Source organism: Canis lupus, chromosome 32, assembly GCF_048164855.1.
Source record: "Canis lupus baileyi chromosome 32, mCanLup2.hap1, whole genome shotgun sequence".
Lineage (NCBI taxonomy): Eukaryota > Metazoa > Chordata > Mammalia > Carnivora > Canidae > Canis > Canis lupus.
This window is the reverse complement of record NC_132869.1, coordinates 32,157,183-32,180,987: the sequence shown is the minus strand read 5'-3', so window position 1 is coordinate 32,180,987 and position 23,805 is coordinate 32,157,183. Positions and strand designations below refer to the sequence as shown.

At 36.0% G+C, this 23,805-nt stretch overlaps 1 protein-coding gene and 1 non-coding gene across 41 annotated transcripts in view; one reads left to right on the top strand and one right to left on the bottom strand.

Annotated features, from left to right (window-relative positions):
* The window catches only part of CSNK1G1 (casein kinase 1 gamma 1), a 168,813-nt gene that overhangs the window by 70,604 nt on the left and 74,404 nt on the right, over window positions 1–23,805 (top strand). For 38 of the 40 annotated variants that reach the window (XR_012022765.1, XR_012022766.1, XM_072809084.1 and 35 more), the window contains 2 exons: window positions 15,657–15,697; window positions 21,258–21,327. Coding sequence is in view for 36 of the 40 variants with exons in the window: in XM_072809084.1 (XP_072665185.1) it covers window positions 15,657–15,697; window positions 21,258–21,327 (111 nt within the window). In the remaining 4 variants the exon portion in view is untranslated. Of the gene's footprint in view, window positions 1–8,740; window positions 8,873–15,656; window positions 15,698–21,257; window positions 21,328–23,805 lie in introns of those variants that run through there. The other 2 variants (XM_072809111.1, XM_072809112.1) reach the window with 2 other exon arrangements.
* LOC140623403 (U6 spliceosomal RNA) lies at window positions 3,578–3,681 on the bottom strand. The gene has a single exon (XR_012023022.1). It is a non-coding gene; the product is annotated as a U6 spliceosomal RNA (small nuclear RNA).

Sequence of the window (23,805 nt, the reverse complement as noted above, 5' to 3'; positions counted from 1 at the left end):
GTTTTTGGTCATTTCAGTGGGGTTTTGGAGAGAAATAAAGATAAATGCATCTTTTTTATCTGCCATGTTAAGCCAGATACCTCAATGCATTATACCTTTTTATGCAGCGAAGCATTTATTTGACAGACTTTTGAGATATTCTAGAAACATATAGGAATATGAGCTAGCTGATGAGATAGTAAGGTAGATTAGTAGTTGTTTTAACTATCAACAAAGCATTAGTTAGCGGATTACTGCCATCACTAATGGTATATAAAGTCCAGAACAACAAAAGTAATAGTTAAGTTTTAGGCCTGTAAGGAACCTTGGCATTGGAAAGAGATTAGAGACTAAATGACTTGGTTAAGCTAAAATAAACTAGTTTGCCACAGAGTTGAAATCAGAGTCCAGATCTGGGACATCCCAAATAGATTATTTTTGTTCTTGTAAACTTACCACTTGTCATTTAAGTGTGTGGTTGAAAATACCACATGATGATAAAAAAATTAAAAGGGCACTAGATCCAAAAAAAAAAAAAAAATCCAGAAAAAAAAAAAAGGGCACTAGAATATCTCATTCCAAAAATGATAGTCGTTGGCATTTAGTACAATTGCCTATTATTAGGAAAAGAAATATAAAGTATAAAATGATAGCCAATAATCCTTTCTTTAAGTAACATTATTTAATTTTTATAGTGGACCATCCCCAACTTTAATCTACAGGAATTATCTGGGAGGTAAGGAGGGAAGGAAAGCATTGGCTAATTATTATTTTTTATTTATTTTCAATTTTGCAAAGCATGTATTTTCGAATTTAGAATAAAATCAAAGTGGAGGAGGATATTATGAACACTGTACCTTATTCTGCCCTGAGATTTTTATTTTAATAAGGTACAGTGGGGGATGTGAGGCTAGAGATGTCAGCAGTCCTTTCTTGATGAGGTGTGGGCCATGATGTAGATCATGGACTTTATCCTATTGATGGCAAAAAAAACTGGGAAGGCATTACATGTCATCTTTTCCCCCACTGGAGAGCACAAATTAATAAGAACTTCTGATCTCATTCCCCCTTCCCACAAAAAATTGTAATTTTTCTTAAAAACTTGGAAGGTATTTAGTTTTTTATATATATATTTTTAAGATTTTATTTATTTGAGAGAGCGTGCATGGAGGGGAGGGAGAGGGACAAGCAGACTCTGCTGAGCATGGAGCCCAACACAGGTGTGACCCCATGACCCCAAGATCATGAGTTGAGCCAAAATCAAGAGTTGGATGCTTAACCAACTGAGTGAGCCATCCCGGCCCCCCTGATTTTTTTTTTTTTTTTTTTTTGTATTGTAAAAACAACACAGAACAAGCTTTATCTAGTGGTACTGGTATGTAAGGAATAATACTGGGGAGTTTCTCCAGTTTGGATGGTTTTGCTTCAACAATAAATGCTTTGTGATTTTAAGTAATTTTGTGTTTCTATGATTAAAGGGCTCTTCTAGGTAGTTTAGGCTAATGTTTGTGCCATGAAACTAAAAGTTAACATGGCTTTTTGAGGTTGTATTGCTACTTTTTGATTTATCTTTATTTTGTAAACTATTTCAGAGATTTCATTAAACTAAATAATAATTAGATGGTTTGGATTTGATCATCCAGAAAGTGCAACTCATGAAGCTAGCTTTGTATTGTTTTTGTTAGTTTGTTGTGGTAGAATTGTAGCATCACAGAAAATTAAAGCACGTCTTTGTTTTGTCATGTGTATATATAATGTACATAATTTTTTTAACTCACAAATACATATATATGCACTTACATTAAACAAAGTTGGATATGCTTTGGGATTCTGCTTTTTTATTTACTAAATTGCTAATATGATTTTCGTGATTACAAGTTTAATGGCTATATTCTTTTTCATCAAGTGGATTACCACAATTGTTACCATATAATTGGGCTTCTCATTACTTGTAGATTTTTATTATTATTATAAGTAAATAATACAATAAACATTTTCATAAAGATAATTATCAGAACTATAACATCATCCTCATAGCTTATTGGAGAAAATTAATTTTGTTTTATATATTTTGGGCAGGAAATTTATGTATCAGTGATACAAGTATAATTTTCTACAAATACTCTAATATATCTATATTTTCAGAATATTTGATTATTTTTTCACAAAAATTTATATAGAGTATAAGTTAACATTAAGGTAAATTAGAATTGTAAACTACATTTGCTGAAATTTTTAGCCATGCTACAGTAAAACTGCATATGGTATCATTTTTTGTAACAAGTTCTGGCTCTGTGGAACACCAAAGCTGATGACTAGCAAATAAACCAAAACAACAGTAAAAAATTTTAAATGTCTTAGCAGCCAAAATAGACATCTTAGGACCTATGTACCCAAAAGTTTCTGTGTTTTATTTATTTTTTTATTTTTTTAAACATTTTATTTATTTATTCATATGAGAGAGAGAGAGAGAGAGAGAGAGAGAGACGCAGAGGGAGAAGCAGGCTCCATGCAGGGAGCCTAACGTGGGACTCGATCCTGGGTTTCCAGGATCACGCCCTGGGCCAAAGGCGGCACTAAACCGCTGGGCCACCTGGGTTGCCCAAGTTTCTGTATTTTAGAACTAAAGTCTTTTCCTTAAAGCCTCTGTCTTCATATTTTATATGGATTTATAACACACTTACACTTTTCTTAGTCTCCCATATAAGAAACATGGGAGAGGGTGTTGGTAAATCAAGAAGTAATCGCTAGCGGACAGATAGCAAGGGAGGGGACAGAGTATGCAAAGCAGAGCCGTCTAGGCAGAATAGCCTTATATACTCCATTAACCTTTAAGGGTGTCACTCGAGTGATGTGATATAATTATTATTCATCTTGACTAGAGTCATTTTTTAAAACTTTGGATATTCTTAAAGTTTTTTAGGGGTGTGTGAGTGGCTCAGTTGGTTAAGTGTCTGACTCTTGATTTTGGCTCAGGTCATAATCTCATGGATTGTGAGATCAAGCCCTGTGTTGGGGTCTGTGCTCATTGAGGGGGTCTCTCTCTCCTTCTCCCTCTACCCCTTTCTCCACTTGTATGCTCTCTTTCTCTTTCTCTCTAAGATAAGTCAACCATAAAAACAATTTTATTTGATGTATAATTGGCATATAAATTAGTTTCAGGTGCACAACATAATTTGATATTTTTGTATATACTATAGAATGGTCATTTTTTTTTAATTTTTTTATTTTATTTTATTTGTGATTGTCAGAGAGAGAGAGAGAGAGAATGAGGCAGAGACACAGGCAGAGGGAGAAGCAGGCTCCATGCACCGGGAGCCCGACGTGGGATTCGATCCCGGGTCTCCAGGATCGCGCCCTGGGCCAAAGGCAGGCACCAAACCGCTGCGCCACCCAGGGATCCCTAGAATGGTCATTATAGTCCAGTTAGCATCTGTCATCATACATAGTTACCAATTGTTTTTCTTATGATGAGAGCTTGTGAGATTTACTTTCTGAACAACTTATAAATATGTAGTATAGCATTATTTATTGTAGTTACCATTCTACACATTACATCCCCATTGCTTGGTTATTTATAATTGGAAATTTGTAAAAAAAAAATATGGAACACTTCACAGATTTGCATGTCATCCTTGCACAGGGACCATTCTAATCTATGTATCATTTCAGTTCTGGTGTATGTGCTTCCAAAATGAGTGCTAGATACTTTTTATGAAGATTGAAACTTCAGAAACATTTTCATTGTAAGAGATTTTACCTTTTAGCTTTTATTGAAGGAGTGTCACTTATCTGGAAAATTCATTTATATAAAAGGTTTCCTAGTTAGAGTTTAAAAGATACTAATACTTTAAAGTATTTTATTGATTGATTGATTGATTGATTGGATGGGGGAGAGAGTGTAATCAGGGGATAGGTCAGAGGGAGAGGCAGAGAATCTCAAGCAGACTATGTGTTGAATGAGCCTGATGTGGGGCTGGATCTCATGACCTTGAGATCATGACCTGAACTGAAATCAAGAGTCAGACACTTAAGCGCCACCCAGGCACCCCACCCCCTAATACTTTTCTAATTATAAGACATAATATGCTTCTAGTAATGGGTCATGAGAGAAGAGGTCCAAATTTTATTAAACGAAAGTATTTATGTTTAATCTGAAAATGAAGTTAAGAAAACAGTTCTATTTACAATACTATCAGAAGAGAATAAATTTAACAAAATGAGTATAGAATTTATACTCTGAAAACTATAAAATGTTGAAAGAAGACCTAAATACATGTAAAGACATTGATATTCAAGATCAAACTTAATATTGTTAAAATGGTAATATTCCCCAGATTGATCTCTAGTTCAACACAGTCCCTGGCCTAAATGCAGTTGAGCATCTGCCTTTGGCTCAGGGCGTGATCCTGGATTCCCAGGATCTAGTCCCACATCGGGCTCCCTGTGTGGAGCCTGCTTCTCCCTCTGTATCTCTGCCTCTCTCTGTGTGTCTCATGAATAAATAAAATCTTAAAAAAAAAAAAAAAAAAAGGAATTCAAACTGCCGCCTTTGTAGAAATTGACAGGCTGATCCTGAAGTTTATATGGAGTTGCAAGGTATGCACAAGAGCCAAAACGGTACTGATAAACAAGAACAGGGCACCTGCTTGGCCCAGTCGTTTAAGCATCTGCCTTTGGCTCAGGTGACAATCCCAGGTCAACTACTGCATTGGGCTCCCTGCTGGGTGGAGAGTGCTTCTCCCTCTATCCCTCCCTGCTGCTTGTGCTGTCTCTCTTCTTTCTCATGCTCTCTCTCATGCTTTCTCTCAAATAAATAAATAAAAATTTTTAGAAACCCACAAATTTCCATGACTTACACTTTTTGATTTCAAAACTTACTACAAAGCAGCAGTGATCTAATGCTAGTGGTAGTTACATTAGAATAGATTTAGAATGGATATAATAGATTAATGGAACAGAATTGAGAATCAGATATGAACTGGTCCATTGCTTTTTGATCAGTATGCCAAGACCATTCAAAGGGGAAAGTATAATTTTTTCAACAAATAGTGTGCTGAGACAACTGGATACTCAGATACAAAGGATTGAATTTGAGCCTGTACCTCATACCATACACAAATATTAATACACAATGGATCAAAGAACTAAATCCAGACTATAAAACTCATAGATGATAAAGCTAAATCTTCATGCCTTCAGATTTGACATTAGATTCCTAGATACGACAACGACAACAAAAATACTAATAACAGACTGTTTTTACCTAACGACCAAGTTCAAATTATTGACAATCCATGGTTTTAGTTTTTCTAGAGTCAATTGCTTTACCTTGAACTCTGTTCATAGTTGTCTTCTTTCACTCAATTCTTTTGCTTTTCAAAGGACCAACTGGACTTTTCTTCCTGAATGAAATTTCTGACTAGTGCCATAACCTTCTCCTTGTCCCTGTGTCTTCATTTGGTCTTTTAATTTTCCACATTTGTATTGCAGAAGTCTTCAAATAGCAAGTAATCTACCTGTTTTGAAAGACTACTCCAAATCTGTTAAGGATTCATAATGAAATATTTATTAATAAAATATAATACCTGGGATTTGCTTCAAAATTATTTTTTGAAATTGGGTGAGGTTACATGGGTAATCATTATATAACTTTAAAATTTTACAGAATACAAAAAAAATACTTAAATATTTTTCTGCATATCATGCTTTCTGAGGTGATTCAGATTTTTTTCTTACCACTTTGATGTGGACAGTTTTGCACATTTGCTTAATAAAGCATAGGCCTCTGTAAGTACTTCACAGGCTACCTTCTTGAAACAGAGTACGTGGTTCTTTCTTTGACCCCATTTATAAATGATACTCCCACACCTTCTTTTACTCTACTGAGCGTCATTCCAAACTGAGCCACTAGAAACCCCGCATTTTTCTTACAGATTGATCATAATATTGTGTTTAATAGTTTAGGAAAGTCAATAAAGCTAAGCCTATCACTGACTCAAATTGAGATTTTTGAAACTACTTTTCAGAAGGTTTTTATTTGGAATAATTTTTTCACATGTATCTATATGTTTTATTTAAATTCTAGTTAACATGCAGTGTGATATTAGTTATAGGTGTACAGTGTGGTGATTAACACTTCCATTCAATACCTGGTGCTCATCACAGCAGGTGCACTCCTTAATCTCCATCACCTTTTTCACCCATTCCCTCTGCTCCTCCCCTGGTAACCATCAGTTCTCTGTAATTAATTAAGAGTCTGTTTATTGATTTCTCTTCTCTCTCTCTTTTCCCTTTGCTTCTTTATTTTGTTTCTTAAATTCCACATATGAGTGAAATCATATGGCATTTGTCTCTTTCTGACTTATTTCACTTAGTGTAATAATACTCTCTAGTTCCATCCATGTCATTACAAATGGCAAGAGTTCATTCTTTTTTATGGCCGAGTAATATTCCATTATATATATCTATATACCACATTTTTCTCTGTTCATCACTCAGTCCACACTTGGGCTCTTTACATAATTTGACTATTGTTGATAATGCTGCTATAAACATGAGGGTACATGTATCTCTTTGAATTAGTATTTTTGTATTCTTTGGTTAAATACCCGGTAATGTGATTGCTGGATTGTAGGGTAGTTCTATTTTTAACTTTTTGAGAAACCTTCATACTGTTTTCCAGGGTGTCTGCACCAGCTTGCATTCCCACCAATAGTGCATGAGGGTTCCCCTTTCTCCATTCTTGCAACACCTGTTGTTTCCTGTGTTGTTGATTTTAGCCATTCTGACAGGTGTGGAGTGATATCTCATTGTAGTTTTGATTTGTATTTCCCTGATGATGAGTGATGTGGAGCATCGTTTCATGTATCTGTTGGCCATATGGATGACTCCTTTGGAGAAATGTCTGTTCATTTTTTCTGCCCATTTTTCACTGAATTATTCATTTTTTGGATGTTGAGATTGATAATTTCCTTTTTTGTTGTTTTATTATTTTTTTAAATAATTTCCTTATAGATTTTGGAAATCTATAAGGAAACCCTTTATCAGATATGCCACTTGGATATCTTCTCCCATTCCATAAACTGCCTTATACTTTTATTGATTGTTTCCTTCACTGTGCAGAAGCATTTTACTTTGATGAAGCCCTAATAGTTTATTTTTGCTTTTGTTTCCCTTGCCTCTAGAGACATATCTAGAAAGAAGTTGCTATGGCTGAAGTCAAAGAGGTTACTGCCTGTAGCCTGTATTCTCCTCTAGGATTTTTATGATTTCAAGTCTCACATTTAGGCCTTTCATCCATTTTGAGTCCTTTTTTGTGTATGGTGTATGAAAGTGGTCCAGTTTCGTTCTTTTGCATGTTGGTGTCCAATTTTCCCAACACCATTCGTTAAAGAGACTGTGTTTTTGGCATTCGATATTCTTTCTGGCTTTGTCAAAGATTAAACTGACCACATAGTTATGATTTCATTTCTGGAGTCTCTGTTTCTTTGATCTGTGTGTCTCTTTTTGTGTTAGTACTTTACTGTTTTGATTACTACAGCTTTGTGATATAATTTGAAGTCAAATTGTGATGTCTCCAGCTTTGCTTTTCTTTTTCAAGGTTGCTTTGGCTATTCGGGGTCTTTTGTGGTTCCATACAAATTTTAGGATTGTTTGTTCCAGCTCCGTGAAAAATGCTATTGGTATTTTGATAGGGATCGTATTAAAGGTGTAGATTGCTTTGAGTAGTATAGACATTTTAATGCTATTTGTATGGGATGTTTTCCTTTTTCTTTGTGTCATCTTCAGTTTCTTTCATCTGTGTCTTATGGTTTTCAGAGTACAAGTCTTTCACCTCTTTGGTTAGGTTTATTCATAAGTATTTTGTTTTTGGTTGAATTCATGACCCTGAGATTAAGAGTCCCATGGTCAAAAAAATTAAAAAAAAAAAAAAAAAAAAAAAAAGTCCCATGGTCCACCAATTGAGCCAGCCAGGTACCCCTGGAAGGTTTTTATTTTTTATTTTTTTCACTATGACCTACACTAAAAAATAAATTATATTGTGATCCAATACATACATAGTTTAATATGTATGTATATCTGCAGCAAACATTTCATGAAATAATACCCTTGCTAAGTGTGTATTTATTTTTTATTTTAGGCTATATTTCTTTAAAGGACATGTTGGTCAGGATCCTCTGTATTTATTTGTTTCACATTCCACGAATAGATCATGTCCTGCAGTTGAGAAAACATTTTAATATGGTCTAAAATAGTCATGTTTAATATAAATAAATACAAATGTTTTTGCATATTAATAGTAAGTGCTCTATACTGTTCTAAGTGTTAAGCAAGATGTAATAGGTTTTTTTTTATAATATACTAATGATTTGATAAGTAATCCCTTCAAAAAACTTAACACCAGGAGAAATTATTCTTGCTAACCATTTGGGAAATATTTCTGCACATTATACTAATATACTAGTAGAATTAAGGTAGTAAAAATTAAAAGGATTTGTGGCTTTTTTCTTTAAAGTTGTAGTGATGTTTTGTTATCTCCTTACCCCTAATCATACTGCCTGCTTAAAAAGATGTTCTCTGGGTAGTGAAGGCATTAGGCCAGCCTGTCCTCTTGGCCCTAAATAGACACGGTAACCTATCTGAGTTATGTAAAAGTGGTTTCTTGTTTTAAAACAAAATACCTCAAGTTCATTTGGCTGGATTATTTTCTTTTTACAGTTCTAGGTAGTAATTTATAAATGTACTACTTTCACTTTAGGGCAAGAAAATGTGACAGCTGGAGATCTAACTAAACTGGGAACCTGAGGCTGTATGTTCCTTTATCAGTGTGACTCTGAGAACTGAGACCTGCTGGTTCTTTGAAATAATGCTGTGTCTGATGAAGCTTACGGTAAATGTTGTCTCTGTAGGTGACTTACTGAAATAGGAAGTTTTGATGCAGTGGGTTTTATGGGCGGCATCACATCCAGGACTGCTGCTTCAAAAGGGCTGAGTTTAGATGTAAAGCTCCAGAAACTACTATGTAATGCAGTTTCATTTCCATTAACAATAAAAGAACTCATAGCCAGGAAGTCAGCGTGGGAAGCATTGTGGATTTTGTGCAACAGATACTAAAAGCTTTGAGTGCTTGGGATTGTGCATCTGATCGATGATATTTCGCTGTCCATTAAACTGCCTGCCTTTCTCAGTTATTTATATGTTTTAAATATATATACTTAATAAATACATTTCAGTTGAAGCAGTCGTTCATTTTAAATGGGCAGGATTTTAACCCTCTATTTTTGTAATTCTTCCAGAGCAAAATTTTTGAGTAAGTATATCACAAGAGGATAGTGGCTGAGTTATTGTCTAGCCTTCCACATGGCTGCATTTTGTGTTGGCCTGTTCAGTCTTAATAATGCCCTCTGGCAGAGGAATTCATTTGAGTGATGCATAGCTTAAGAGAATTATCCAGTCACCTCCATTGCCTCTTAGGAATAAGGATAATTGCTTTGTAAGAGGGTGACATGTGTTCAGTTCTTTTGGTGCCCCCAGAGAAAGTAAGCAAACATAAGCCAGCATTTTGTGATGTATCAGCCATCACATTTGGTGTTAACATAGGCTGTCTCATTCATTATGTTTCTGCAATTATATTTTTTATATAGGTATGAAAATTGAAGCTGAGAGATGTTTCATAATTATCTATTACTTTTAGGTTTAATGGAACCTTGAAAGGAGGCATCATCATGGTAGAGTAGAAGAGTGCCTCCTCTCTTGGCTCTTTCTGTTCTCCACTAATGGAGCCATTATTTTTGACCCTCCTCTTTTCAGTATCCCTCATGTTTACATATAATCCAAAGGTTATTAGTTTTTTCTTTGAAATGCCTTGATTATAAATTGTATTTTTTAAGTTGTTTTCTGCCAGGAAACATTGGCTCATACCCTGCAATAATAAAAGAATTAGATAAAAATTAGGTTTATCTAGCACCTTGCAGTTTACAAATTCTAAGTCATGTAATGCTCATAACCACATAGTTTGTGGTAGATGTCATTCTTTAAATGTTCTGCTATCAAAGCTTCCCCTTTCATCTTTCTGGGTATTCTTCTCTATTTTATACTTTGGGGCCAGATTAATATTAATATTCCACCATCATGCTTTTTCTTTTAGCACAAGACCTTTGTTGGTTCACAGCAGGCTGAATAAGGAAGTCAGAACTGTATTTGCATTTAGGATTATCCATATCTGATTGTAAACTAGGCTTCTTTTTTTACTACCCTAGAACTTTCTCAGAACCTTCTGTATGTTACATCAATTTGGTTCACTGCAGCCAGCATCTGTTACCTATTACAAATCAGGTATTATGTTTGTTGCTGGGGATAAAAAGATGAGTTGAAAATTCTTTTTGACCTTTTAAGTCATAAAACCACAAGGAACCAAAAAAAGTGGGAGAGAAGAGGAGAACAGGTGAAAAATGTTAACAGAATTTTGGAAGCTGGAAAGCAGATGGTTAAATGGTAACTGACTTAGCAGTCCAGAGAAAGCTGATGATTGAAAGGATAAGCCAGTTTGTAACATAAAATATGCCAGTTGAGCTCAAGAATTGGAGACACTGGAAACTCAGAAAGTGAGGATGCAAAGGAGTAAAAACAGAGAGTTTAGTGGTAAGTCTATATATGAAGCAGTTGGATGGCTAAATCACCTCCCTCCCTGGTATCACCTGACTCACAGGAGATGGAAGGTTCACCCTGTAGAAAGTGAAGTGCATTGTGAAAACTGGGCCACCTAGCAGAACACAGGGAAAATGAGAAAAAGCTTCCCGACTGATTGCTGAGACTCCCTAGACTCTGCAAGAAGCATATATCCATAAGTGCCTGGGATTTCTTTAAACTCTTGCATTTTTTTTCTTCAAACGAAATCTGTGCAGTTTCTATAATAAGTTTGTTTTACTATAAAAAAAGATTTTTCCCAAATCTTCAAAGAAAAATGAGGATCTAGGAAAAGCATGTCTTATTTGTGTAGCTTATGCCCTGACACATCTCCATGTATGCGTGGTTGTGCATACCTCAGAGTAAGAACCTGGCATTTGAGGTTATTCACATTCTGTCCCTACTGGATCTTTCTGGCTTTACTCCTCACCATTTCTCTCTGTATACTTTGTGCTTCATTCATATTGGTCCACCTGCAGTAAATCAGATTCTGTGCATTTTCTATCCTGTTTCCACCTCACTATTCAAGTTAGTATTTTTTTATACACTAGGAAATATCCTTTATTGTCTCCTCTTGTTTGTCCTTCAAGGCTCCCCTCGAGTGCCGACTTGACTTGTTCATATTCCTCTTTTAATTCATCACAGTATGTGATTAATAATTTAAAAATTAAAAAAATAATTTAAAAATTGAGCTGCCTGTGCAAGGCCCTGTGTGAGGAGCTAGAATACAGTCTCTTCTGGGGTGAAAACTAAGTGTTGCTCATCTTAGATGTCTGATAATCTGCATAAGATGGATATTAAATGTTCAAACAATTTCTGCTGCCTCTGGTCTCTTATTTTTCTTCTTTTTAAAAAAGATTTTTTATTTATTTTAGAGAGCATGGAGGGGAAGGACAGAGGGAGAGTCTTTTTTATTTTTTTTTAAAGATTTTATTTATTTATTCATGATAGACACACAGAGAGAGGCAAAGACACAGGCAGAGGGAGAAGCAGGCTCCATGCAGGGAGCCTGACATGGGACTCGAGCCCGGGTCTCCAGGATCATGCCCTGGGCTGAAGGCAGGCGCTGAACCACTGAGCCACCCAGGGATGCCCAGAGGGAGAGTCTTAAGCAGACTGCACTGAGCACAGCACCCGATGTGGGGCTCGATCTCAAAACCCTGAGATCATGACCTGAAGCCAACACAAGAGTTGGAGGCTTAACCGACTGCACCACCCATGGGCCCCTGGTCTCTTATTTTTCTGACTCATTGTTTATGCTTCCTCACAAATTGTTATTTAGAATCACAGATCTGATCATGTCACCATGCTACTTTAAAACCTTTTGTTTTAAACTTTAAGATGGCATTGAGGACTTTTCTTAAAAGTCCTGAGCCTTGCTTTTCTAGTCTCTTTTGCTACCCTAACCATTCTTTGCCTATTTCTACCCTTTCCTGATCCTCATGATAGAATTTATAGTCCATCTATTCCCAGACCACCTATCATTCTTAGACTGTACCATCTACTTTGTCACTTTTTTGTTTGTTCATACAGTTTCTTTGCCTTGGGATGCCTTTTCCCCTTCATCTATTAAAATCCTACTCATTTTTTTTTTTTTTAAATCCTACTCATTTTTAAAGATTCTGGGCAGAGGTGGGTGGTTGGGAAGTAATTAGGGGGAAGAAAGAAAGAAAATAATTTCTTCCCTGAGAGCTCCTGATTTGCCTTCTCTGTTTTCTTTTTTTTTTTTTTTTAAGATTTTATTTATTTATTCATGAGAGACACAGAGAGCGAGAGAGAGAGTGAGAGAGAGAGAGAGGCAGAGACACAGGCAGAGGGAGAAGCAGGCTCCACGCAGGAAGCCCGACGTGGGACTCGATCCCAGATCTCCAGGATCACACCCTGGGCTGAAGGTGGCACTAAACCGCTGAGCCACCCAGGCTGCCCTCCTCTGTTTTTTTGCTCACAGATCAGAATCTAGGTTTAGTACTCCGTTATACTTACACAAGCACCTTTCTTCACTTAAATATTGTATCAGTTGAATTGAAGATCTGTTACATTAAGCATGTACTTCAAAGGTTGGTTAAGTTAATTTTTTGACAGTAAAGGCATGTTATACTTTAAATGAGTAAGGGGTGAATTCTGGTACCTCTACCCGCCGTAGGAATTCTTACTGCTGAAAAACTGTCTGGGTAGGGTGGTGGTGTCCAATTCTGAAAGACTCCCAAACGTGTTTACAATTTTATTTTATTTTATTATTATTATTTTTTTAATGATAGTCACAGAGAGAGAGAGAGGCAGAGACACAGGCAGAGGAAGAAGCAGGCTCCATGCACCAGAAGCCCGATGTGGGATTCGATCCCGGGTCTCCAGGATCGCGCCCTGGGCCAAAGGCAGGCGCCAAACCGCTGCGCCACCCAGGGATCCCTGTTTACAATTTTAAACTTGACCATTTTCCTTTAAGAGATACTAAGTTCTTAGGGTTAGCTTTGTGCCAAAATTGGTTTGGGGTCACAATAACAGTGCTTATACTGTGCCAGGAAGGACTGTCCTGAAAAATCTTTATGCGGTATTATATCTGATATGGGGATAAGTCTGTGGCCAAGTTGGAGTTTTTTTAAACAGGAGAAAATCAAATTTAACTTTATACATGCAAGGGAATTCACACAGGTATGAGATGCCCTGCCTCTATTGGGTTTTAATCTGCTTCTACTGGCTGTTTCTACTTCAACTATCCTCTCCCCGTTATTAGTATCCTTTTCACAATCTCATCAAATAGATTTTTTTAAATGTTTTTAGTGGGGCGCCTGGGTGGCTCTCAGTTGGTTAAGTGTCTGCCTTCGGCCCAGGTCATGATTACAGGGTCCACTGATTGAGCCCCATGTTGGACTCCCTGCTCTGCGGAGAGTTGCTGCTTTCTCTGCCCTTCCTCTTCCCCTTACCCCTCCCCCTGCTCGAGCTCTCTGGTGTGTGTATACTCTCTATCAAATAAATAAAATCTATTAAAAAATGTTTTTGGTGAGAGGATTAATCAGGAACACCAATTTTTAGGCACTTAATGCAATTAATATATAGAGAAAAAAATACCTATTTTCTACTTTTGCTTCTTTAAAAAAGAAGTTGTTCATCTTATAATGGTTTCTTAAGTATTTCTCTGGCAATCTGTGAGTCCTCTTTACTGTTATTTGCAGACAAAAGTTATTCCTAAAGTAGTGTACTCTTTGACACATAAAGGTGCTTGGCAACCTGATAGCGGTATTAAAAATATAATGGTATGATTTGCAAAGGGCCATCTGTTGTCTAGATCCTGGTTAAAATAGGAATATAGGGCAGCCCGAGTGGCTCAGCGGTTTAGCGCCGCCTTCAGCCCAGGGCCTCATCCTGGAGACCCCCTATCGAGTCCTGCGTCGGGCTCCCTGCATGGAGCCTGCTTCTCCCACTGCCTGTGTCTCTGCCGCCCTTCTCTCTCTCTCTCTCTCTCTCTCTCTTTCTCTCTCTGTCTCTCTCATTAATTAATAAATAAAATCTTTAAAAATTAATTAATTTAATTAAGGGAATCCCTGGGTGGCTCAGTGGTTTAGTGCCTGCCTTTGGCCCACGGCGTGATCCTGGAGTCCCGGGATCGAGTCCCACGTCGGGCTTCCTACATGGATCCTGTTTCTCCCTCTGCCTGTGTCTCTGCCTCTCTCTCTCTCCCTCTGTGTGTCTTTTATGAATAAATAAATAAAAATCTTTAAAAAATTAATTAATTAAAATAGGAACATAAATTGCAAGCAGCATACTGTTCATTTATAAAAGCAAACTATAGTATATAAAAATCAGGAAATACTAAGACAGTCATTTTAACGCCTTAATGTACATCTTTCTATATCCTTTTCCATGTACATATATAGGCAGCTATGTACATGTATGTGTATGTATAAATATAACATTTACTTCTATGTATTACTTAAAAAGTAATTATATGTGCCAATAACTTCATCAGTCAAGGTTTTGGGTGTCTTTGAGATGTGCAGAACAGAGTCTTAAGCCCCATAGGACATTGAGAGAACCATTAGATAAAATTCCTATCCTCAAGATATTTATAGTCTAGCTGATTAAGATAGGACAAATATATAAGAAGAAGAAACGTGAAGTCCAGTGCAGTGACTAAACAACCACTCAGGAGGAATTAAAATTAGCTTTCAAGAATCAGTAGAGATGGACAGGTTAGGGAAGATAAGTACCTGGTTTGGAGTGTGGGTTTACCAAGTGGTTAAATGCTGCTTTCATCCTCATCTTCACTCTAGGTACTTACTTTAGATGTCTAGGAGAATATTGATTCCATTTATACAGGTAGAGAAGTTGAGAGGAAAAAATCATTACTATTGCAGAAAGAACTTTTAAGACATCTAAGTATTCAGGCAGAGAGCTGTTTCCTGCTCATAGTTAAAGAGCTAGAGTTCTGGTGAAGAATCACAACAGCTTTGAGAATCATCTACTTACAGACATTAGACGAGTTTTCCAGAAGGAGGGTACGACAGTAATTGGGTTTATTTCACACTGTCCTTTTTGCCAAGTCAACACTAAATACCATGACAAGTAATATATAATCTCCATTTGTTAGTGAGTTTAAAAGTGAGGGTTTGGAAAAAAAAAAAAAAAAGTGAGGGTTTGTGTCTGTTGTGCCAAAGTTAAAATTTGTGTATTTGATATTCTGGGACTTCTTGGTTTGCTTCATGGTTTAATAGTTGGGAAATAATAACAAAATGTGTGAGAGAGAAAAGAGGTTTGTTTTCTTTTTTTTAAGTTCTCACGTCTAACTTAAATTTCCAAATTCTCAAGTGATTTCTATTCTTGTCTTACTGGGTCTAATTATCTCTGTTTAGCTTTTCACTTATAAATCATGTTTCATATATGTGAATAGCTTTGGGAATGTGACCTTTCTCATGACCCTGTAAGCTAAGATTTTGCTTTGCATTTCCCAAAATAAATGTCACTAAAACATATACATTCTGCTTTTCCCCTAGGTAAAAATCTCTACACCAATGAATATGTAGCTATCAAACTGGTGAGTAGAATTTATATTTGTGGTAATTATGTTTTGGTACTCTCATCCCTCACATATCTTTTTACAGGAAATAGTTGTAAGGATTCACAGGAATACTAATGTTTTTTTCCTTTGCATATGATCCCACAGTCACTTTCCCTCAACTATATATATATATAGTGTTACAGTGACTCATCACTGCTATATAGTCTAAAGCTATATAGTCAGTCAGATGATGTTAATTATAGTTTCAGCAACAATGAGTCAAAAAATAGTTATTAAAAAATTAAAAATAGTTACTAAAAATAGCTGGAAGAAAAACAATTGTTGGGAGACTAGTAATTTCTGTGAAGTTTGTACCTTTCAGAGTGCTATTTTTTGAAAGATAAAGCTGTTGGAAATTTTATCATTTTCTTTTGCTTAACTGTGACTAATCCAGTTTTTAAATGTAAGGTATGTATTAATATACTTTTAGTAGAGAACCAAATCTGATCCATCAAATCATTGCCTTAAAAAGTTGTCAAATATGAAAAACACATCTTGTGGTCAAATTTGAAACAAAAAATTGACTTTTGTCAGTACTAATCTTATGAATAACTAACATGGTCTTTAAAGATAGCATCCTATCAAGATATATATTATTTTTAAGGAAGAGTAATTTTAGAAGAAAATTCTTTATCTTATATTTAAGGTCAATACAAAATCATTTCTAGTCATATGAAATATGTCATATGACTCGTTTCTATGAAACTGTGTAAATGTTTGTCTTTCTAGGAAGTTTCCCAGGATTTAAAGCAGTTTGGGGCTTTATTAGTTGGAAGACAGAGGAGTTAATGATTGAAGGAAGTATCTTGTGATAATTGTCATAATGCTGTTCTTTTCTAACGAATTGCACTTACCACATCCACACCTGTTCTGGGTGTGGATTGAGTTTGTCAGTTTGTGAAAAAGTCAGAGTTGTCTTATGAAGACAACTGTCAGACAGTTATCAGATTGGTTTCTCTACAAAGACATGGATAGGAAGCAGGGCTGAGAGCAGGTAGCTGCTAGGGAACTTAGTGTTTTCTTTTGTTTGTTAACTTGGAACTCTTGTTGGAGAAATGGGAACAGGAGGACAGGTAATGCATGTAACAATGCAAGCCAAATATTTTCTAAGATTGAATATCAAAGGATTAACCATATTCTTTATAGGAATTTGGTTCCGTAAAAGTGTTCCCTAGTTTATCTGCTTGTTTACTTTTTCTGTTTTACTACTTTGGTAAGTTGGACTAGTAACAGGAAGAAGTAGCTCCTGAAACTCTTTAAAATACTGTCTCAACACTGTATATTGGTCTTTGTCCTTTTATTTATCAAGACTTCTCTTGAGGTTTTTTGTTAGGGGCAGTTTTTTCTACCTAGATTTCTTCTTCCAAGTTCATACTAGTTAACTAGATAAGCTTACTATATATTGTTGACATGATGGATCACTGCGTTTCACTTACAGTTTGTTAAACTATATTCTACTTTGTATGGCCAAGAGTGAAAGCTAAAAATAGACCTCATGTCATCTAGTATGGTGTATCTCAGGAGCTCATTTCTTTTTCAAATAAATCTTAAATAAAGGCTTTTTATAGGATAACAATCTTGTCTACGGGCTGCCTCTTTTGCTGTTGGTCTGTGTTCTCCATGGGAGATAGGAGGGCAGTAATTGAGCTCTTTTTGTTGTAACAGCAAAATTTGCCTTAAGCATTATAGTCCTACAAGGTAGCCGTCTGCTGTCGGTTTAGGATTTCAGGCAGACATGTGTGTTCCAGAATAACCGTGATTCTGGCAAATAGCCAGCCCTCTGTGGAAATGTAATCAGCATCTGGCACAGAAATACAAGGAAGGCCTGCTGGTACTTTTTTCCTTCTACTTTGGATCTTCATTGTGGGCTCTTGTTTCTTAGATTTTTAGGAACCTTTTTAAAAAATCATATACAACATAAAATAGTATAATGAACCCTTCCTTTACCCCATCACTGAGATTTCTCAGGCTCTTTTTAAAATAAGTTCGTAACAATTGTTAGAAAAAAAATCTCTCCATGTTGCTAATTTTGCTGCCTTCCACAAGATGTAGACTCAGTGTTCATAATGTCCTTTGTTCATAGTGCTTCCAGAAGAGCACCTTGAAGCTGTAATTGTGTGAGCAGACTTTAACTATATGTTAAAGGAATTGGCCTAAAGGATATAAATCCTATCATCTGTGATAAAAAGCTCCTCGTGTCTGAATACATTTGACATGTATGTTCACTTTCAACCTTGTAACTCTAAAGAGTTTTTACTTTTTTTTAATCTGCTAGCTTAGTTACCCAACATCAGATTTTAGTATTTTCTATTAAGATATTCACTGTGAAGTTTTAGAGTATTATATTTGAAGAAGGATCTGTGACTTTTTCCTTCATTGCTCCTTGGGGCTTGTCAGAATCCAAAGACTTTTCTCCAGAAAAACCTCCAGAAAGATCAACTTCTGCTTCCATATTAACTTGTTATCCTGTTTCTGTTTGGTTCCTTGTGACTTATTAGGGATTTTTCTGAAGGACAAATTCCATAATTGGCTGCTTTAACAGTACTATAGTGGAAGATCTAAAACCAAATGGAGACTCTCAAGAGTGATCTTTCTCTATTGAGGACATAAATGAATAAAGAAGTGACTTTACAGTGTAATTAGTCTTATGTACTTTTTCTTTTGATTACAAGAATCTTGAGAAGCTTGAAGTTCAACTGTGCTGATTTTATAATCAAAGAAAAATATGAATTCTTTCATAGAACTCAGTAGAGATATGAACTATTTCAGCCTGCCTGAATTGATTTAGATAAAAGCTTCCTAGAAGCAAAGGGATAGACTAGATAACTTCAAGGAAACTTCTGATTTATGGATTCTAGATCTTAAGAAAAATGTCAGAAAACAAGTAAGTTCAGGAAGAGCCTTCAAAGATGATCAAAGAACTAAAAAATAGGACCAGTGAGGAAAGTTTAAAGGAATTGAAATTACATTGTCTGAATAAAGGAATTGAATAGTCTAAGAAATAGACTTAGTCTATTTCTAATAGTCTAATAGTCTTAAGTCTTTGCCTAATAGTCTAAGAAATGATTGAATAGTTTTGTTATTTGAAGATAGTTGTTCTAGTGTTCAGAGTTTATTGAAGAGCTATTTTATTTTGTCGAGGACAAAGGAGAAATAGGTTTAGTTTCAGTCATGGAGATTTAAACTACATATAAAGACCTTTGAAATCATGAAATGTGTTTAACATTAGCATGAATTATCAAGGGAAACTGGGGGATCTCCTTCTTCTGAGCCTATCTTTTAAAAGGGCCAAGTGACCATTCGCTGGAGAAAAGACTGTTTTCCACAAATGTTGTTAGGAAAACCGGATATCCATGTGCATTAAAGTTGAACGCTTATGTTATGTTACACATAAAAATTTAACTCAAAGTGGATCAAAGACCTAAATATAAGAGCCAAAACTATAAATCTCTTAGAAGAAAACTTAGGGGAAAAGCTTCACGAGATTGGATTTGGCAGTGATTTTTTAGATATGACACAAAAAGCATAACCAAGAAAAGAGATTAATTGAACTTTATAAAAATAAAAAACTGTGTATCAAAGGACTCTGAATACAGTGAAAATACAAACCATGGAATGGGAGAGAAAATTTAAAAACATATATCTGATAAAGAATTGTATCTAGAATTTTCCATTTTAACCCATTTATAAGTGTACAGCTCTGTGGCATTAAATACATTCACATTGTTGTGCAATCATTGCCATCATCCTTCTCCAGAACTTTTTCATCTTCCTCAGCTGAAATTCTATCCCCATTAAACACTGACTTTCCATTTCCTCCCTCATAGCCCCTGGCAACCACCATTTAACTTACTGTCTCTGTGAACCTGACTACTCTAGATCCCTCAAATAAGTGAATCATGCAGTATTTGACCTTTTGTGTCTAGCTTATTCTGCTTAGCATAATGTCTTCAGGGTTCATCTATGTTGTAGTATGTGTTCAAATGTCTTTCATTTTTATGGCTGAATAATATTCTGTGTGTGTATGTGTGTGTGTGTGTGCAGGAAAATGTAATCACATTTTGTTTATTCATATATACCCATTATTAACATGGGTGTACAAATACCAGCTTGGTATTTGCTTTCAGTTTTTTGAGGTATATACCCAGAAGTAAAATTGTTAGATCATGTGGTAATGCTATGTTTAATTTTTTGAGAAACTGCCATATCATTTTCCATAATAGCTGTACCATTTCACATCCCCACCAGCAATGCACAAGGGCTCCAGTTTCTCTACATCCTCACAAACACTTATTTTCTGTGATCTTGATAATAGCTATCCTAATGAGTACATGGATCTACTTTCCAGGGTGATGTTTAATTTTCTTGTTAACTAGTTGCCCAGTATGCTGTCAGTTCAGAATAATTAACTGGCTGGTTAAGTTCAATGTAGTACAAAATGTAGTAGTTTGGCTGTTTTATCTCCAGGGTCTTTAGAAAACACTATTTTTGCAAACTCAAGCATCATATTGATTAAAGATACATATTTTACTTTTTTAACATACATATTTTAATTGCATTTACAGTCTTCAATTTTCTTAAGTGTAAAAATAAATATACATACAATGTTCCTACAGCATTATTCATAATAATAAAAACTGAAAATAGTCAAAATGTCCTAAAATTGTGGTATATGTGTGTGCATACACACACAGACACTCAGGGGGAATACTACAGCCATTAAAATCTATATAAAGTTTTCTGGGGCACCTGGCTGGCTCAGTCAATAGAGCATACAATTCTTGATCTCAGGGTCATGAGTTCAGGCCCCATGTTGGTCATGGGGCCTACTTAAAAAAAATACACACACACACACACACACACACACAGCTATTTACTGACATGGAAAGATGTCATCATTACATAGTTGAGTTTAAAGACACACTACAAAAGAGCAAATATAATGTCTTGTGTATTTTAAATATATTTTCAAGTATGTATTATATCTAAATATATGTATCAATAAATATTTGGGAGGACATTCACCAAAATGTTAATAGTGCTTTTTTTAAAATGGTAGGATCTTAGATTATTTTTAGTCTCTTCCTAATTTTTGTGTATTTGAATTTTTTTTTCTGAGCATGTATCATTTTTCTAAAAACAATACTGTTTATCACCCAAAATTCATAATAAAACAAGCAGGGAATACATGCTGGTATGTATTTATTTAATTTTTTTTCATGCTGGTATTGAATTCAGTGGTTTGGCATCTGGTTTCTTAGAAGAATATGTTCCAGGAGAATACCTCTTGGTGAGGGAGCTATCCTTGAATGATGGCTCATACACAGTATTTGTACTTAAATATCTGTGGAAGGGATTGTATATACTTCAGCTTCATCTTCCCCTAGCTGTGCTTTCAAAGAGAAATTGTAGTAAGAAAATGTATTACATATCTCTAAAATATTAAGTGGTCTTAGCTCTAGTTGACTTTGAAAACCTAGGAATGGTAAATTTTATTTGTCTAAATCTGATCACAATTTCTCTTCTTGGGTTTCAGGAACCAATAAAATCACGTGCTCCACAGCTTCATTTAGAGTACAGGTTTTATAAACAGCTCGGCAGTGCAGGTAAGTCAAGTCTGTTTTCTCTGTGTACATAGTTAGCATATACCTTAGCTGAAAGCCCAAAAGTATGCAGACTTTCTTGTCTAGTTGACCTTTTTTACCAGACCATATATCTCCGCTGCTTCTGCTGGGTAGGTAAATAAACATAGTCACCTAAAGCTACTTGCTCTCTGCTCCTGGAGGGGCAGTTGATTGGGGACCTGTGATGTGCCACGACCATGCCCATAAACCAGCCTTTGAATACTTTTATCCACCTGAAATACACATTGTATGGGGTATTGCTTTTTTTTTTTTTTTTAATTTTTATTTATTTATGATAGTCACACACACAGAGAGAGAGGCAGAGACACAGGCAGAGGGAGAAGCAGGCTCCATGCACCGGGAGCCCAACGTGGGACTCGATTCCGGGTCTCCAGGATCGTGCCCTGGGCCAAAGGCAGGCGCTAAACTGCTGCGCCACCCAGGGTTCCCGGGGTATTGCTTTTTTTGGTAGTTTCATTCTCTTTTCATTTCTTTATACCAAAAGAAAGGAGGAGGGGGTGGTAATTTACAAGCAATATTTTATCATATTGAGACTATATATCTTTTTTTTTTTTAATTAAAAAAAATTTTTTAAAGATTTTATTTATCAGAGACCAAGAATGCACAAGCAGGGGGAGCAGAGCAGGCAGAGGGAGAAGTAGGCTCCCTACTAAGCTGGGAGCCCAATGTGGGACTTGATCCCAGGACTCTGGGATCATGACCTGAGCCAAAGGCAGACGCTTAACCAATTGAGGCACCCAGGTGTCCTTATATATTCGTTTTAAAAACATACTAAAATACACATTCTGAAATACCATCACTCATTTTGTCTATTGTCCTCTGAATTTGGAAGACCTATCTTATGTTGTAATAACCTTTGACCTTTGAGGATTTTTAAATTTATAATGTTTTAAAACATGCCTATTTTTTACCTAAAAGGTCTAATTTCTGAAATATCTTACTGGCTTCCAGAAAAATATCTTGACTATGCGAATGTTAGCAACCATAAGGAGATTATACCTATTGGATACCTCTTGCAAAAGATGAAATTGTTAGCACTGGTTTCATTGCTTGACATTAGTAAACATTCCTCAGCTCTGTGCCTTCTTCAATGTGGCAGTTTTATGTGAATGACTGAAACGTTTTTATTTCAAGCACCACTATTGGAAGTACTATTGAAAGAATTTGAGGGCGCCTAGGTGGCTCAGCAGTTAGGCATCTGCCTTCAGCTCAGCATGTGATCCTGGAGTCCCAGGATTGAGTCCCACATCAGGCTCCCTCATGGAATCTGCTTCTCCCTCTGCCTCTGTCTCTGTCTCTGTCTCTGTCTCTCTCTCATGAATAAATAAAATCTTGAAAAAGAAAATTTGAGTTTCACTTCCTAGTATATATAGAATTCTCTAAGAGCCACACAGTATTATTCAGGTGGTCTTATATCCTGATTGTGGCAATAATCAGCCATAGTCATAACCCAGGAAGGCCAAGATCTGCCTTCCATTGAACCTAAAATGGGTTCTTACAATAGACTCTCAGCACACGTTTGTTCATTGATTATATCCTTAAATATGGAGAGTTCCAGGCATAGGATTTAATATTGGCAACTGAGTTCATAGGACTTTCGTGTAACTTGAGTCTTTTCTTCCCTGAACTAAACTTTTAAAGTTGGCTATTACGTGGTTTCTCTTTTTTTATAAATTTTAGGGTGACAGTTCTCACAGCTCGCTTATGATAAATGTTTATACATTTTCACAAATCTAAGGCTCAAGTAAAAACATGCTAGATGCAGCCCAACTTAGAAGTTTGAGGGGGCCTAAGGATGTTGACCAGGCCATTGTGCAGGATTTCCTCTATGAGCCCTTTCCAGTTGACCTCCCAGATCAGGCCAATCTTCTCTTTTCAATATGTAGCCAAAAATTTCATGAACCTATTAGGTAGGAATAGCATCTGTGCTGCTGGGTTTATACTCTTCCCGAATACAGGAAGAATATTTCAGATTCTTGACGTTTTGACATTCTCCATGTGCTGAAAAGGATTAATTAGGGAGAGTATTGGAGGAAAGGGGACTTAAAAAAAATTGCCTTTCACTTAAAGCAGCAAGGAAAAACTACAACCTCTGAGCCTAGTAGGAATAGCAAGAGCTCTGTTTGAGTGGTCAGGCCAGCTATTGGCCACCATTGGTCTCCCTCCCAGTATTTCTGGCAATCATCTCAAAGTCACAAAGCCTTCTAGGTCTTACATGAAGTTCATTGGTGATTTCTGACTCATTTTCTGCTTTTTGAGATCATTCACTTAAAAGTACCTGTGGTGGGTGTCATTTTTTCAGTATTCTTTACCTGCAGCTAAAAAGGTAGCCACAAGCTTTTCTAATAAGATAGGAAGAGCTTCAGAAATCTGTTACAAATTTCTGCCCAATGCAAGAATTGCTCCTAGAGTTTTTTTTTTTTTTTTAAGATTTTATTT